The 18,116-nt window shown below is 38.2% G+C and overlaps 1 protein-coding gene across 2 annotated transcripts in view; it reads right to left on the bottom strand.

Moving 5' to 3' along the window:
• The window catches only part of UBE2E2 (ubiquitin conjugating enzyme E2 E2), a 377,612-nt gene extending 360,178 nt beyond the window's left edge, over positions 1 to 17,434 (bottom strand). Inside the window, exons 1-3 of one of the 2 annotated variants that reach the window (XM_008009278.3) lie at positions 17,216 to 17,434; positions 11,557 to 11,740; positions 2,714 to 2,764 (exon numbers count right to left, since the gene is read on the bottom strand). In XM_008009278.3, coding sequence (XP_008007469.1) covers positions 2,714 to 2,764; positions 11,557 to 11,732 — 227 coding nt within the window. In that variant the 5' untranslated portion in view covers positions 11,733 to 11,740; positions 17,216 to 17,434. Of the gene's footprint in view, positions 1 to 2,713; positions 2,765 to 11,556; positions 11,741 to 17,015; positions 17,153 to 17,215 lie in introns of those variants that run through there. The other variant, XM_008009279.3, reaches the window with a different exon arrangement.
• Between the last annotated feature and the right edge of the window lie 682 nt (positions 17,435 to 18,116).

Below are 18,116 nucleotides of genomic sequence, written 5' to 3'. Positions count from 1 at the left end.
CATTCAGAGGTTCCATCTAACCTGACATACACACAGTATTGGGTTGTATCCAGTCTGTTAAGGTTCCCAAAAAATAGGATAAACCACACTCTAAATGGAATGTGACACCCATCCACCCCTACCCAGACAACCAATAGAAAAAATCATTCTCCACTCCCTGACTAAACAGGTAAAACCCACAGATGTTCCCTCACATATAATCTTTACATGTGATAGCAGACTAACAACTACCCAGGGAACCAAAAGGCAGGGTTTTGAGAGGCTTGTGGGATAGGAGAGGTAATCCACAAAGGGAGTAGAGTAAGGGGATGCTTTCTTCTGAAATGAGATATGACTTAACTGATTAAGTAAAGGACTCTGACTTCTGTTAGGCAGGTAACTTTAATTCGCACTATTTTGATAAATTAATCCATTACAGTCATTAGGCCAATGCAGGCAGTTTAGAACTTGTAAAAATCAACCACAAAAGCACGGTTAACTTTAACCAAAAATAAGCCAAACTAACACTATGATCTAACCTCTTTCTGAAGATGGTAACCACATTTTCATTGAAACACAGATGGGCAGATTAACTACAAACCACAATCAAATATTTGACACCAAACAATCCAAAGACCACAGTGATGCACTTAATAAGCACACCAAACATCCATATTAAGTAACACAAGCACACAGAAAATGTAAAACTAGTTATTCAACACTTATCAATCAGCTACAGCACAGAGGATCCTTTGCTTGCCAAAGGGAGTGCCACACGAAGGTAAATAACCTTTCTCTCTGCCTGACCCAGTCCAAGCAACTGTTTTAGAATCAATAAAAGGAACCAAAGCCACTGTACTGCAGACCTAGCTTCTAAAGCAAACTTATCAGCTATCCAATCCTCAGCCCACAAGTGAGAATTTCCCTGCAAATTCCCAAGTCAGAAAATTAACTAAAGTAGGTATCTTTAGTTACTTCTAATTTTAAAAAATTAAAACCTGTAATAAACATTTTGCTCTATTTATGAAGAGCTTACATATGAACTAGTAATGGTATCATTAACTAAGGATCAAAGACAAAGTAAACCTCCAAATTTCAGATGACACTATAGTTAAACGTTTTTTACCTTTAACAGAACTATGGTTCAATTATTTTAGTTTATTTAAACAATAATCTTTATATAGTTCCTTTTCTCAGTCATCTAATAGCAAAATTGCAGTCTACATCACGTGATACTGTATACGGATTTCATTTACTAAAAATGAGTCTTAAACTTATTAAAACAAAGTTGCTCATTTTGCCAATGATTGGGGTTGTCAAAATTTAAGCAAAGAAGTGAATAAGTTCACTTATTTATCAGTTCAATTGTTCATAAAAAAGGTTACAAAAATAATACATGTAATATATTAATAACATGGTTTATTTTTTTAAAGATTCAGACCATTAAAACAAATATCCTAAGAAACAAAGGATGTTAGGTTTAATTCAAACTAGAGTTTTTCCACAAATAAATCCACTTATAACCACTGACCACCAAAAGCTAAACAATCATCTGCCATCTGAAACAGCTTTGACGTAATACGGTCGTAAGAGTGACAAAAAGTCTTATGTTAAACAGTTTTACCTAACAAAGACATATTTGTTCTATTTCAGTGAAACATTCTTTGAATATTATTACTGTAAGTTTATAAACTGTATATGATTCATTTAAAGAACCATATTAGATTCACCACAAAGTAAGTCCTATTAGAATTTTTCCTACACAAAATAGTTGTCAACTAACCAACTATCAATATAGCCATACGCAAAATTTTCACTTTCATTAATTCTCACCATTGTTATCTTTGTTTTTACATAAAAGTAAGATCAGTGAAGTCAGATATCATACCAAGCAATAAATTCTACCTGCATTCAATGTTGGGAAGATTTTTGTTTAATCTGCCCTTCCACCTTCAATGCATAAGATTATCATTTTAAACCAGAAAAACTCCAGGTTGGCCTGGTTCCAATGCTGACCTCATCTCAAAATAGAAATAAGTGTCTTAAAAATAATCAAACAGTGATCTTCTAACCACTGCTTCAGACCCAAGGCAGCAGCTTAAGGTAAGAGGTTATTTTTCTCCTCTTTGTCCATGTATCTGTATAACATTAACCATGTCCAGGTAAGCACTTTTCTTTCCTAAAAATAAACACTGACCAGAAAATTCGGGGTCATGATCATAAAGTGAGAGACAGTTTTACACTTAACATCACTGCCTCAAATCACCCAATCTTACCTAGTCACAACCAATGACCATAATAACGTAAACCATGAAGAAACACTATTTAATGTGTCTGCACTTTTAAAAATCAAATTCCAACAAGATAACAAAAATTACAACATCGCAAATATTTTAGCCACACTATTATTCTATCATTAAAAAACCACTTAAGGCCCTAACACCTCTTCCACTAAAAGGCAATTGTATTTGTTACCCTATAATTTCATTGTCTTATTGTTATCGCATTACACTACTTTTGGCAACTCCATTCTACCACTACAAACATACTTGCTGAACATTCCATTTCTGTACAGAGATGACAAAAACCACTGTCTTCCACAGTCACTTAAGTTCAAACAACAATGATGTGTTTACTAATTAACCACATTACAATAACAGTTGCATATAAAACCAACAGTTCAAATGTAACTTCTGCAAAAGATACAAGTAAATAAAAAACCATAAGTACTTACCTACAGTTGGGAGGAGGGTCCAATGTAATTTCTGCAAGTTCCTTCTGAATTCTTTAAAATAAATACAAAGAATATTATGTTAAAAATATCTTCACTCTTAACAATTTATTTCATTAAAATGTTATGTTTTAATAATACTTCCCTTTGGTATATTAGTTTGAAATACTAATACTGTATAAAGCATCACATCCAACAATAAAGTAGCAATTTCCGCTAGGGTTTTGAGGATGCATCTAAAGGATGACACTATTAGTACATGCAACCGGTGGAAGGAACACTATGACTTCACTGAACCACTGACAGCGCTAATTAAAATTTCTAAAGCTGGAAATTTCTGCCACACCATTCATGGGTCATTCTAACTTCTGTTTTGTATTAGAGCATTCCCATACAGGATGGAAAGCTGATATTAAGTTAAATTCAAGCATCCTGACTGATATAATCAAATGGTGAAGAAAAGATTCAGGATCTCATTCCAACACCTGAAACTGCCATCAAGACGCATATGGTATTCTTTCCTGGAGCCTCTAATTTGGAGCAAGTTGGGACTTTCACGTTTAACACTATTTCATCTGCTAGAACTATCCTAATATTACATAAGCAATTAATGTCACTTCATGAGCTTCACGCCAAAAAAAAATTTTTAAGCCTGCTCTATCTATCCTCATGGGTTACATTCTACTTTTATTTTTAACTGCATCTAACATCCTATGTACGTATAAAAAGGCTGAAAGCGCGCCACTGTTTTCTAAGACTATACTTAGCAATCCCTTAACTATCATTCATACCTTATTAAACGTAGGCTTTGCTAAATCAAATACCAAAATATTCTCAACATCGTTTCTTCTCCTTTGCCTTGGTTTTTAAATATGGGGTTATTAACAGCTGGATGCCTGTTGTCTGGTAATTATTGTGACAGTATATGGATAATAACTGATTAAAGTATCTTTCAAAAACAAAACAAGAATTTGAGCAAAAATATTTACACTCAAGCAATTTCATTCTACTTCTTTTTCAAGACAACAAACTACTAGAATAAATAGGACCCCTCCAATAGAACTGGTATCAACTTCCCGAAGGAACTGCATGCTACTGGTACAATTTTCATTTTTCTAAACTGTGTGATTCAAGGTTGGTGAGGCATTATGAATCAGAGGACGGTTAAGAAATTCAAAGTCAAAGAAAATTTCATTGTAATTCTGCTAGGCCATTAAATTGAGTCCCTAGGCAAGAACACTGCTCACACATGCTTGCTTTCTCTCCCTGTGCCTCAGTTTTCTGTCCTGTAAAATAGAGGTTAACTAGAATAAACTCCGTGATCTCTTTTAACACACTATAACTTCCTTCTTATATGGATTCTGTGATATATTTATATGCATACAAGTACATATTGCCCATATTTAAATGACAATAGTCTCAAAGACTTGATAGAGGAGAACACATTTTATTGGATTTCATACAAAAGTATACAACAGACACTTCAAAACTAAATGGCTAAGTCCAGGTTAAAGATGGCAAACTAGGCACACACACTTTCACCTCTCACTCATTCAGGACCCCACTGGGTGGGAAAGGGAAATGCAGAAAATGCAAAAAGGAATAAACAGCAAAGAGAAGGGTGGTGTCACCAATGAGTGAGAAATTTCAATATATTTCTGCAAGACAAAACAAATGGGTGTAAATCAAACAGGCTGAGACAGGCAAGAGGGGGCTACAGAGTGTATACAGATAAAATAGACTACTAAAGGGGACATAGGGGAAGTAATCAGAAATCCTAGAAGGAAAAAAAACTGCATAAGAAAGTCACAGATGAAACATGAAGCAAACTAAAATGTAAAATAACTTTAATTAAGTATCAGACATTGGGAGTGAGGTGGGGAGAGAAAGATTTGATCTATTTTGCCTAAATGCTATGACTCATTGAGAAGCCCGGAGATCATGACACTGGACTTGTAGTTAATCTAATCCTAATATGCTGTTTAGTCTGGCATTTAATGTTTACAGTTATAATAAATGTACAATTTATTGGTCTTTTACTTACAGACAAAGCATAGAGGATTGGTTGTTGGTTGCACTGTACAAAGTAAATGTTATTAACCTTGAAGATGTAAAATTAAGTGTAGCTAATATAAACCAGCTAAAAGTGGATGGAGAAGATATTATCCCCAATTTACAAAGCAGAGAATAAAAAACATGTTATTTGTAGGAATAAGAAATAGAAGCTAAAATATTTATTTTTAGAGTATAAAGGCAACAAATAATCTTTTTAAACATTTTTAACTATCATTAACTGGGAGGAAGGAAAAGAAAGGAAGAATAGATAGTAAGCAAACTAAATCCTCATACTTCAGAGCAGGCAATCAAAAGATATTACTTCAATTAACAATTCAACGAGAAATAAGTGTATTATTTAGAGTTGTACAGAAAACCAACAGAAGGAATAAGACCAAAGACAGCTAAACAGTCTGCTTCAAGGGAAAGGAATTGGGAGAATCAGGGGCAGAGGGTGGATTAAAAAAACTGTTACTTTCCATTTAAAAAAAAATCTATGTACTGTTTATTATCAGAAACATGAATAACTTTTAAAAATTGTTTTTAAACTAAGAGAACCAAAAGAATAGTCATTATAAAAAGCATGCTTAAGCTGTCAAAAAATATATATATATATATATTTTTTTAACATAAAAAAAACTTCTTTGCAATTTTCAAACAACACATCTTGCTTTATATTTATACTGCCCTTTAGATTTAAAAAAACAAAACAAAAAACTCATAAATCCTGGGCCAGGCTCGGTATTGGTGGCTATGCCTGTAATCCCTGGGCTTTGGGAGGCAGATGCAGGAGGATCACTTGAGGCCAGAAATTGGAGACCAACCTGCACAACACAGTGAGACTCCTTCTCCACAAAAAATTTGGGAAACTGTTGGTCATAGTGGTGTGTGCTTATAGCCCCAGTTACTCAGGAAGCCAAGGCAGGAGGATCACTTGAGCCCAGGAATTTGAGGCCACAGTGATCTATGATCATACCACATACTCCAGCCTGGGCAAGAGTAAGACCCTGTCTCTAAGAGAAAAAAAATTGATAAATCATAATTTGCTGTCATATAGTACTATACAAAAGTTGAACTCCAGATCCCTATAATTCTAAGCCTATATTATTCAATATAAAAAGCAATTTACTGATGAATTCAACAAGTCTGAGCAGTGAGTCAATAATATTATAATATATTTTGAGCCACTGTTACCTAAAATGGTTATATTTCTCTTGACAGAAAAGATTATACTAAGAATTGCTATTTAAACGGTTGTAAGATGTCCTGCTGTTTTCAATGACAGCAATTCAACTCTATCTCAAAAGTTGTGATCATGGTATGTATTAAGTTTCTCAGCCTTGACAAGTGGGGATAAGGAAGGTACCTATTTCAGGGACTGTCTCTTAGGGTGAGGAAAAATGAAAAGTATCAATAATTCACACTTACAATGTACCTTTCCCATGATGATCTTTTACCATTAAAAGTGATCCGGTAAATCTTACAGAATTCTCTAAGTATCTGTTTTATCAGTTCCCATTTAAAAGACAAGGAAAACTAAGGCTAATTATTTTATACTGGTAAGGTGAAAGATGGAGAACTATTATCTTGCTAAGTCAAACAAAAAGACTTCCCTCATCAGAACTTTTAAGTCAAAATTATTTTACACAAAAATCACCTGGACAATTGCCGAAATTTCCAGTTTCCATAAGGCAGTGTCACCTCTTAGGTTAGTATGATACAGAAGTCAGCAACTGCCTATTGTTACTGAGACAAGTCACAAGCAATATACAAATTAAATTTCAATGTATATTATTCTACCTTATACCTTAACTGTTCCAGGAACGAATGATAAGAGTACAGTAAGAGTACTGTGTGGGATTGTTATTTGCTTTAAAAAAATAGCAGGGGAGGGGAATCATAACAATCATGATTCATTCAGACTTAAATGAAGAATATGGTACCAAAATTATACAGAACAGAGAGGATATGAAACTCTCATTTTAACATCAATATATTGGAAAATGGGTTCAGGAAAATGAAGTAGTGTATATGTACTAACATCTTTAAAACACACACATACATTTCTTGGGTTAAAGAAAATTCAAAAATTTACTCAGAGCCAAGTAGAACATGAATGTGTGGAAATGTAGATTTGCAAAGTAATTTCTTAGCAGGAATTTTTTAAAAACCCTTCATCTCATCTAGATAACTTTCTATATTCCCTTACAGACTACAATCCTCAGTCAACCTAAAAACCCTCTATTCTAATCAATTGAATCACCTAGCAAAAAACTTCCAAAATGACCTTATTCTCAAGAAAGTGTCATGCAACTAATAATTTAAAATTTTTAAATGTCAAAGCAATCTTTAGAAAACACATTGCCATCGCAAATAAGAAGTCTAGAGTTTCATTCTGGATGGTGGTATATACTACATACATATGACTCTAAAAGATCATTGATTTTAAGACACACCATCAATAATTGTGCACATAAATTTTAAGATGTGTCCCAATTTCAGAAACATTAGAAAGTTTTAAAAAGTGCATTCAGAATGAATAAAATACAGTAATTACAGAAGATTATCTATAAAAGTACTATTTCATTCTCATGTGGAAAACAAACTTACAAGAGCCCGTAAGATAAAAGTTCAAACTGGAATACAGTGGAATCAATTTTTCAACCTAACAAAAATTTAGAGTCTGAAACCAAAAACTACACCTCGAACAGTATCATATTGAGTGTCCAAAAATAAAATCACCATGTCTACTCTGAACAAAGTTAATTTAGAATAAATATGATTTAAAATTCACATTTACAGATGTATCAACCCATAAAAGCAGCAGAATAAATTCAACGAAGATCTCAAAATAGATGTTTTATTGAACTGACTAGTCAATTTAATCAAAATAATCTAAATCTGTCACTGCAGATATAGTCCAACTACAGACTTGCAAATATAACAAGAGTGATATAGACATATCAAGAGAACAGGCTGTGATAAGAGCATGACAATTTTTTAAGAAACAAACTCTTGCCAAAGAAAAGCAAAAATGCATGTAAGATGTAACTGTAATCTTTCCTCTAACTCTGAGACAGAAATTAATTTCTACTACTGTTTAAATACCCACTTAAATGTTTTCTGTATTATATATCACTATTCTGTAATATCACAAATGAGATTTTTCAAATCATATTTCTATATCAGCTTATTAATTCTATAATTACTGCATTACAGCAATTATTAATAGTACATTTCATATAACAACTGAGCACCTACGTGCAAGCACTTTCCTAAGTCACTACAAAATGTATTTAATTACGGCATCTGAGTATTTCTAGTTTAACTACAGCACTAAGGCCTCCAAGGTTAATATATACCTCATTTTTCCAAAGTTTGTACCAAACAGACTTGGAAAATATCATTGCAGACTTTAACTGACATAAAGTCTATTAGTGACAGCATCAGTTTATGAGAGCTTACTATGTGCCGAATAAATGCTTTATCACATTTAGTCCTCACAAGAACCTTGTGAACAGCGTACCATTATCATCTTCCTTCTACGAAAGAAGAAATTGAGGCTTTGAGCTGTTTTTTTTGTTTGTTTGTTTGTTTTGTTTTTTTTGAGACGGAGTCTCGCTCTGTCGCCCAGGCTGGAGTGCAGTGGCCGGATCTCAGCTCACTGCAAGCTCCGCCTCCCGGGTTGACGTCATTCTCCTGCCTCAGCCTCCCGAGTAGCTGGGACTACAGGTGCCCGCCACCTCGCCCGGCTAGTTTTGTTTTTTTTTTTGTATTTTTTTTTTAGTAGAGACGGGGTTTCACCGTATTAGCCAGGATGGTCTCGATCTCCTGACCTTGTGATCTGCCCGTCTCGGCCTCCCAAAGTGCTGGGATTACAGGCTTGAGCCACCGCGCCCGGCCAAGCTGTTAAATTATACATCAGGATCGCAGAGGCTAGGCACAGTGGCTCATGCCTGTAATTCCAACATTTTGAGAGACCAAGGCAGGAGGATCGCTTGCAACCATGAGTTCAAGGCCAGCCTGAGCAACACAGCGAGACTCCCGTCCCTACAAAAAATACATTAAAAATTTAGCCTGGTGTGGTGACACACCCGTGTAATCCCAGCTACTTGGGAGGCTGAGGTGGGAGGACTGAATGAGCCCAGGAGTTGGAGATCATACCACTGCACTCCAGCCTGGGTGACAGAGCAAGACTCTGCCCCAAAAAAAAAAAAAAAAAAAAAAGAAAAAGAAAAAAGAAAAAAAGAAAGAAAGAAAAAGAAAAAAAAAAAGACCACAGAGCTATAGCTACTAAATGCTAGAACCTAGATTCAAACGTAGATACTGTCTCTAGAGTTCAAGCTCTTCAATGCTACTCTTTCTCATAAAATGACACTATTTGGGAAAGACTTCTCATCTGAATAAAAATGATCATCAACAAAAAAGTGTGAAATAAAATTTATTTTGAAACTACCTCTAACTTTCAATCTTCTGAACACACTAGTACTAGGCTCCTAATATCCATGGAAAATCCGATCCCTAAAATAAGCTCAGGGTTCCAAGGTAACCAGTAAGTAAATATTGTGACTGCACTCTGCTAGGCACTGTGGATATGACAGTGAACTTAAAAGATGTGGGGTCCTCTGTTCTCATAATTTCCAATTTTTTTCCTAAGTTAAGCAGAAATGGCAAAGAACCAACAACTTCCCTATCAGATGAATCGGAGGAAGAGAGAGGGGAAAATAAGGTTTTTTTTAAATTAAAAAATTAGTAGCAAAGCCGCATTTTTATATTTAAAATAAACAGTAAATAATTACATCACTTCATACAGTGTCACCCGAAAACCAACTGAAGACCTTTCTAGAGGAAGATCATGAACCACAACTTGAAAATCACAGATTCACAGGAATTTGTCAACGGAGGGACTCTTTCAGCCAGGAAGCAACTCAAAAGAGATTTCTTACTTTCACCAACGCAATACAACCACTTACTCTTTACTGCCAGTCAGGCACTGTCCTGTGCTCTGTACATACACTATCTCTAAACTAGGTTTTATCTTCTATGTACAGAGCAGAAAAACATCTTCCATATTTTTCCCTCATGAAATCTATCATTAGGTTTGAATAATCTGTACTTGCTACATATAGTGTAGTAAAATAAAGATGACCCATGTACTTGAAAAACTCATGTTCACACATAAAGCAGTACATCTTTCATCAGCAGAATTTGGTCTTTGGCATATCATGCAAGAAATATGATTTTAAGGTATATTATAGTGGAGCTCCCAGTTAGGGGAAAAGGCAGAGCGTCACCACAACAGGTGACTTTGCTAACTAGCAATCACAAAATAAAGCACAGGCCCAGCAGAACCCTATTCCCCAAGGACCTGGCCAACCAATCCTCGCCCTTTTCTGACAAACTGAAAAGGCCCTGTAACAACCCAATCAGACACTGAGGACTGAATTAGATTTTCCGCATCTACATGGAACTACAATCTGTACCTGAACATCTCCTTTCCACCCACATCGACTTCCTTCTTTCACCTAAATGTCACATTTTCTCTATTCTTATCCATCCTAACCCCACCCCCCATTTCCCAGGTCACCTCTAAGCAGGTCATTTGTGTTGTGGTCTGGCAACAGAAGGGTCAGCCAGCTGAGTCCCCTGTAATTGCAGTGTGATGGCAAAACAAACTGAACCCTCTTCCCCACCCTAGCATGTTCTAGTATACAGGTCTAAAAGTTTAAAGTTCAGGGCTCTCTGACTTTCAAACAGCTCCTTCAACAGAGATCAGCAATATACCCCCACGAAAGGGAAACTGAATACTCTAGTACCTTGGAATAACCACTCACCATCCCTCCAACATCTCTCACCAAGGGGCCTGAGAAGGTTCTTTACAATCCTGTAGACTGACTAAGCCAAAGGGAAACAAGGTCTACTAGAACATAATAATGGTTTTTTATCTTTGAGAAAGGAGTTCCCCTTAATCCACACCATAAAATAACATATAAAGCTGTAATTCAACATTCAGGCATTCCACTATGCCTAAAAGTTACAGATCGCTTTTATTTATACTTCCTATTTGGGCAATATAAAACATATGAAAACAAAGCAAGAACATAAAATCACAGGATCAGAAAAGACACTACTTTATCTTTCAAATTATTTTCCAAGAGATATTCTATAATGTAACAATATCAAAACAGATTCCCTCTAAGTCCATTGACATGCCAATCATTTTAAGAGATTGATGTACCAAAAGAAGACCATTCGAATACCTACTTTCTAGATCCATCTATTCTCCAGAGAAAGAGAAAAATCTGTATCAAGATGGATCCACTGACTAATGTAATGAAACTAAGATGCACTTGTCGCTAATGTCAGCATTTCTGACTCTACCAACTGGGAGTAGTGGAAAATAAACTATCACTCACTCAACCACTTCAAAAGATTCCTAATCTCTATTCTGTGTTACGGAACAGAAAAAAAATATTTATGGTCAAGTAACCATAAATGAAACCACTGCAACTTTACATGCACGCCCTGTATATGCTTCCCTAATAATACACAAACACACAAACACACTATGGAAAAGTATTTTATGAATCTGCCATGCCATTTAATTGACTTTAAATACTGAAGTTCCCTATGGCTAAAACCATGTAAAAGAGATCATCTTGAAGGGGAAAGAAAAATCCACAAAGTTCATGGCCGACAATCCCGGAAAAAATGATTAAATGCAAGAGAAAAATAGAACTTAAGATGATAAACTGATACCAAAAATAAAAAGGTTATAATAACTGAGATACCTTTTAGCACTAGTTGACAATTTAGCAGCGGTTTTGCTGGATATTTTTCCCTCCTTTTTCTTGGGCTGAACTTGTTCTCTTTCTGGTTCTTGCTGAACACTTTCACGTTGATCTCCATCGGAACTTCCTCCACTAGTGCTTGGACTGTCATCAACTCTTTGTGCCTCAGTGGACATTTTAGATCCTGGATTAAAGAATCAAAAATCATTTATTCAGCTGTGAGGAGGACTACAGTAAGCTACCTCCAGAACACAGAGAATGAATCTCAAAGTAAAACAAGTAAATCTCAATATAAAACGGATTAAATTGGTCATTTACAAAACAATGCAGCTTTGGGACTTGCTAAAACTTTTCCTTCCTCCATTCAAAATGTAGTGTAAAACGAAAACATATAAAATTTATACATGAAACGTTCACGGCAACATTATTCATAATAACCAAAACTGGAAACAACTCAAATATCCACTAACGAATGAATGGATAAACAAAATGTAGTAGTATATTCACATAATGTACTGTTAGCCATAAAAAAGAATGAAATACAGTGTCTACGTGCTACAAAATGGATGAACCTTGAAACATTCTGTAAGTGAAAGAAGCCAGCCACAAAGGACCACAAGCTATTTATATAAAATGTCCAGAATAGGCAAATTCATAAACATCAAATTCAGTAGTAAATCTCACGCCTGTAAATCCCAATGTTTTGGGAAGCCCAGGTAGGATCAGCCTGGGCAACACAGCGGGACTTGATTTCTACAAAAAATAAAACTATGATTGATACCACTGCACTCCAGCCTGAGTGACAGAGCGAGACCCTGTCTCAAAAATAATAATAATAATAATAATAAAAAAATAAAATGGGTAAGTGGTTGCCAGGGAGTGAGGGGAGAGCAGTGAAGAGTGATTGCTAATGGGTAGGATGCTTCCCTGTGGGGTGATAAAAATGTTCTTAAATTAGATAATGATAATGTTACTCAATTCTAATAATAAATATTCTAAGAACTACAGAGTTTTACATTTTTAAACGGTAAATTTTATAGTCTGTGAATCACATATCAATAATGCTGTTACAAAAAATAAGAAAAAAATGACTAAGGGTCTACTCTCTACCAGGCGCTGTGCTAAACCCTTTGGTCCCACAACTGTGAAAAACCTGGACTAGCCAACTTGCTAAGTACAAAAACGAAGGTTAGTACAAATAGTTGTGGGAACAGAAAAATGGGAGGATTCTTTCAAATCCCTATTCCATCAATACATCCTCAGGGCTGGGCTAAGGTTAAAATTCTCCAAACTAGTAAATTGTTTTAAGTAACCTTTGTGATAACAGAAGAACCCAGAGGCCTGCATGACCGCATGATTCTAAATAAAAATTGAACCATACAACGGCATCAGCACTGATTCAGCTATATACTAAAGCAACCATATTTCACAAAAGATGGCGAGACACTGAAGAATTTTTTTTTTTTTCTTTTCCCCACAGTCTGGCTAAAATATCCCTCAAGGCGTTCAAATTCCCTTTGCTATGAGTTCAGGCTCCCCAAGCAGCTCTGATTACCAACTCAATTTCCTCAATAGCTTGATATTTAGGTAGCTGTTATAATCTAGACAGGAGACACAAACAATTCCAGTAAGTGAAAAGGAGTATCTCTTCTCAACTGTCATTCTACCATAATCAATTTCTGAGTTTGATGACTACGAATACATCCCTTACGAGCTGACTAGCTTACAGTGTTCTGACAAATCCAGAACTGAACCAACAAAACCCATGCCCAGACTCTAAAAGGTCTTGTGCTCACCACAGTTTTGTCACCTAATAATCACTTTGAGCACTGTATAGCTACCTTCTCAGACACCTCTTTAAAAACAAATACCTATACTTAACAAGTACCATTAACAACAAAAAAAAACCTTTAAAAATTAGAGGTACACTGAATAAACTCCTTTTGAAATGGATCCTTTTGATTATTCTTATTCAAATTACGACTTGAAATAAAACTGTTTCTGATATGATCAATAAGAATAGGTAAAGATACCTCAATAAAGCAAAATTTTTAATTACTACAATTTAGTCCAAATGGATAGCTATTTGACACTGATGAAAATTCATCATTACTAAAGATTTAACTTGTAGTCTGCTCCAAGCCAAAGCAATGTTGTAACACCGATCTTTAATAGACTGAAATTTTTGTAAGACAAACCAAAAAGCACTGCAAAAGAATGGAGGCATCACGAAGCACAGAGCCGCAAAGAGTCAACAGAAAATAGTGAATCCTTTCACTGACACGCCACACACACCACCACCAGCACCCGTTCAACCCCCAACAGCTCCCCATGCCACACAAAAACAGGTCTGCCTCAACAGCTCTGAAACATACTAATGGAAAAGCTGACTACTTTTCTACCTATTCTGTAAATGGAGAGCACCAGTCTCCACAGCTGTGACATCTTTTATGAGCACTAAAGTCACTTAATAGAATACTGAAATTTTATATCAGTATGTTTCACATCTAGCTCTAAAAGTCATAACATATTTCTTGCTTTTTTTCATTTTTATTTTACTCTAAATTCTCATTCTTGGATTTAATTTTTTTTTCACCTTACTTCTTTCAGTTAAAATATATCAGAAGTTTAAAACCTTCTAAGTATGTACATAATGGCATATCAGTTAGGGCAGCACGCATGAGAGTGAAAACGAGAACAATCCTCAGGGAAAGGTGCTCAGATACAGCAAAATGCTGCCAGCGATACCTTAAGAAATGTGAAATGAGTGAGAAATCATTTTATACATTTTAAAACAGGAGCAATCTGTTCCATGATAAATATACGGGAACCTCAATGAAATAATATTCTCTATACTGAGGCTGCAGCTTCAGTTTAATAAACTATGATTTACTAAACTATGCCGAGAGTTTCAGTTGTGTATCACATTCGTTATAAAACCACACATTCGTCTCAATATTCTTATTTATGTGCATTCACATACTATCGAATGCCATAGTTATATAATTACTTAAAAAGATTACTCAATGATGTCATCTGAACCATAATCTGAAACCCAAATTTCATAAACTACTGCTGAATATCAGAGGAAGACTAAAGTAAAAATTAGTCTCACTAGAGAACTAATAAAAATACTATTAGAAATTCCCCAATAGAGGCGTAATTTCTAGTTTCACATTAAGGAAAAGAATTATTTCCACTTTCGACTTAAGACACCTATTTCATCCAAATGTTAACCTACAAATGATAAATCCATCTGAGGCCACTGATAACCACTATAGGAACGTTCAGAAATAAAGTGTTCACATCTCTTTTTCAAATATCAATAATAAGAGGAGCTTCTCCTCGGTTTGTTTTTCGAATGCTTGCTTACAGAAAAAGTACAGAAAAAAATTATTGTGCTACTCAGGTGCAATGAATTTTTATGAAGAAAAAGTAGTCTATAAATCAATTTAATTAGTCATAAGTGTAAAATTGATGTCTTGTCTCTCTAAAGTACAAATGAATAAAAATTCCTGAATTAAAATTCTTTAAACATTATCTTCTAAATTAGCATTTTAAAATTAATTCCTAAACAGTTAATCTGATCCCATTATCTAATCTACAGGGAAGATAAACTTAAATCCCAGGGTTATAAACAAAGAGCTACTCTCCAACGATAGTTTCAAAGATATTGAGATATATAAATTAATATGCTTGCTTCGTAACTCAAAGTAAAACTTAATTTTTAAACATAAAATAGGCAGTCCTTCCTCAAACTATGTTAAGAGGCTTACATTCTATTACTTCTTCAACACAAACTGTCTAAGCTTGTATTAGCTATGTACCCTATGTTGTAATTACAGTCCTGGAAATTAGCAACATACAGTGAACGAAACTCACGTGTTCCATAAACACGTGTTCCATAAAAATGAAATGATTTGGCTTGAAATATTACTGACCACATAAAGGCAACTATAGTCATTTCATAAATCCAGCCTACTATCCAGGTAAGCCTTATAACAGTATCTACTAGTATAAAACTGCAAAACCAAGGGTTCATTTGAGCTTTTATAACAAGAAAGCGTTTAATTCTGTCATATAGATCTTGCTGTCTTCCTACTCATGTTTCTAAACTTTTCTAAAATGTAAAATAAATATAGTATATGCACACAGCAATATTCAGCTTTAAATTTAACTGCAAAGACATTTATGCAGAAAATAATAGTGGAACACCTGGTTTGGGGGTAAAAGGTGCTGCAGGGGAAATAGAATGGGGTATAGCATTATATGAAAACACTCTATCTTCAGCATCAGCCCACATACAGAACTCCAAAGAGCCAAGGAGCATCCAAATTGCCGTAGTGAAGGCAAATATTTAGATTCACAAAGTGCAGACTGAATTATTACATATCTAGAAACATACTTTTTAAAGAATCAGGGATTAAAAACTAAGAAGAGTGTAAAATCTTTTAGAACCGCGAGATAATGTGAGGGTAAACCTTAGCACTTCCTTTCGTACTTTTAAATGAAAATATTTGAGTAGACTCTCAAGAATACACAATACAAAACGATGAATCTTAGAAAACATGCAAATAGGTCTAAACAGCCACCGAGCACAGGATGATGTCTTTCTAAAGCGGCCTTAATTTCCTTAAGGGAAGATGGATTGGACATTTCTGGTTGGTCGTGGGAAAAAAAAGCCACAAGAAGCCACGCTTTATCTTCATTAGAAATTGTAAAGGGCAAAAAGATCAAAACATTATGAGAGAGAGGGGAGAAAAGAGGGGGAGAAGTGGGGGGGGGGGAAGGGGGAGAGGACAGAGGGAATCCAGTTTCAAACCAGGCCAGTGGGGGCTGCAGAGAAGAGACCAGTGAAAAATGGGCTTCGGTTCCAAACTGTGACAAGCGCCAGGCATCACAAAAGACCAATACAACACACACCCCACACCAGGACACACACAAATACACCCCACAAGGTCTTCTCCGGGCGGGCCACCGGGGTGCGGCGGCGGAGGAGCCAGACCCGGCACTCGCCAGGAGAGACACCATGTGCAGCAATTATGCAATTAGGGAAAATAGCAAAAGATCAAGCCGGGCACTTTCCACCGTGACATTTATCCTGTACTTTTGCAAAGACTTAGTTCCAGGATGCGGCTAGGAGAAGGCAGGCGCTGGGAGGGTGGAGAAGGATGGGGAACTGAGAACGGAAGGGGGTAGAAGGAGGACAGGGAGAAGAGAGGCAGAAGGGGGGGATGGGAAGGAGGGGGAGGGGTAGAAAGGGCGAGAAACGGGGGCAGGAGGCTCGCGGGAGGGGGAGCAGGGAACCGGGCCCGGGGAACCAGGAAGGAGGGAACTAGGACACGAGCGGTGTAAGCAGAGACCTGCGGCGCGGAAGGGAGGTCGGGGGAGTAAGGAGGACGCCAGCGAGAGAGAGGACGCCCGAGGAGGGGAGGCACCGGCGCGGCCCGAGCGAATACCTGAGGGGGGTGTCCGTGCAGGTCGCAGGCTCGAGCCGAAGCCCGAGGAGAGAGCTGCCGACGCGCGAGGGGGAGGGAGACGAGGGAGGCCCCAGGGACGGGATGTCCCCTGCGGACCGTCTAGTCACCGAAAGCCGGACCCACGCACCACGCACCCGACCACGCCTGTCCCCGCCGCGCTCGCGCCCGCCCGGACTCACCCTCAGCGCCGCCGCTGCCGCCGCCCCCGGCCGTTCCAGCTCCGGCTCCTGAGGCTGCTGCCCGCGGCTGTCGCTGTGGCTGCCCCTGAGTCCTGGAAAGTGAAGCCACCACCTCCGGGAGCCGCCGCCGCCCGGCCGTCCGCGCGCGCACCCGCGAGTGCGCGTCCCCGCGCACCCGCCTGGGAGAGACCGCGAGAGCGCGAGCCCCACGTCGGCCGTGCGGCGCCGCGCGCCTACCTCCTCCCCCGCCCCTCCTCCTCCGGCGCGCGGCCGCGAGGGGGCGGGGGCGGGCGCGTGCCCGGGCGGGCTGCCCCACTGGTCGGGAGAGGGGGTGGGGAGGCGGCGTGGAAAAGTAAAGTGACAGCTGGGTCCCGCGCGCAGGCCGGGCTCTGACGGGGGTGGCCGAGGGGCGTCCCACGGGGAAGGAACGACAAGGAGGGAGAGAAGTGGGGGAAACCGAGGCCGACGGGGTGGCTTGAGGGGAGGGGACGCGAGGACCTTGACGGGCACGCGCATTAAAGGGAAATGCCGGCTGGGGGTTGGGGGTTGCCCCAAGACGGTGCAGGCAGTGGGGCGAGGAGGCCTTTCACCCCCATCCACCGCAGCCCTTGACTCCACGCTCGCCTCGAAGCTTTCGCAAAGTAGCTACGGGGACTGACCCTGTTGACACACTAACCCAAACTCGCAGACGCGTGGGGCCCGCATATACCCAAGACAGGAAAACTTCACGTTGGCCTGGAAAGTTCGTCCAGGCTAAGCCTGACTCTTCACCCGACACTGCAGCACGAAGGCCCTTCTGCCTTTTGGCTCGCCCTGGCCCAGAATGCACACCAGCCGGTAGAGAGGAGCCTCGGGCCGTTTAGCCCTGGGGTATTGAAGAGAGAGGTGGGGAGTACAGGGT

This window comes from Chlorocebus sabaeus, chromosome 15, assembly GCF_047675955.1.
Source record: "Chlorocebus sabaeus isolate Y175 chromosome 15, mChlSab1.0.hap1, whole genome shotgun sequence".
In the NCBI taxonomy this organism is placed as follows: domain Eukaryota; kingdom Metazoa; phylum Chordata; class Mammalia; order Primates; family Cercopithecidae; genus Chlorocebus; species Chlorocebus sabaeus.
The sequence above is the reverse complement of the archived record's forward strand: the minus strand, read 5'-3'. Positions and strand labels throughout refer to the sequence as shown.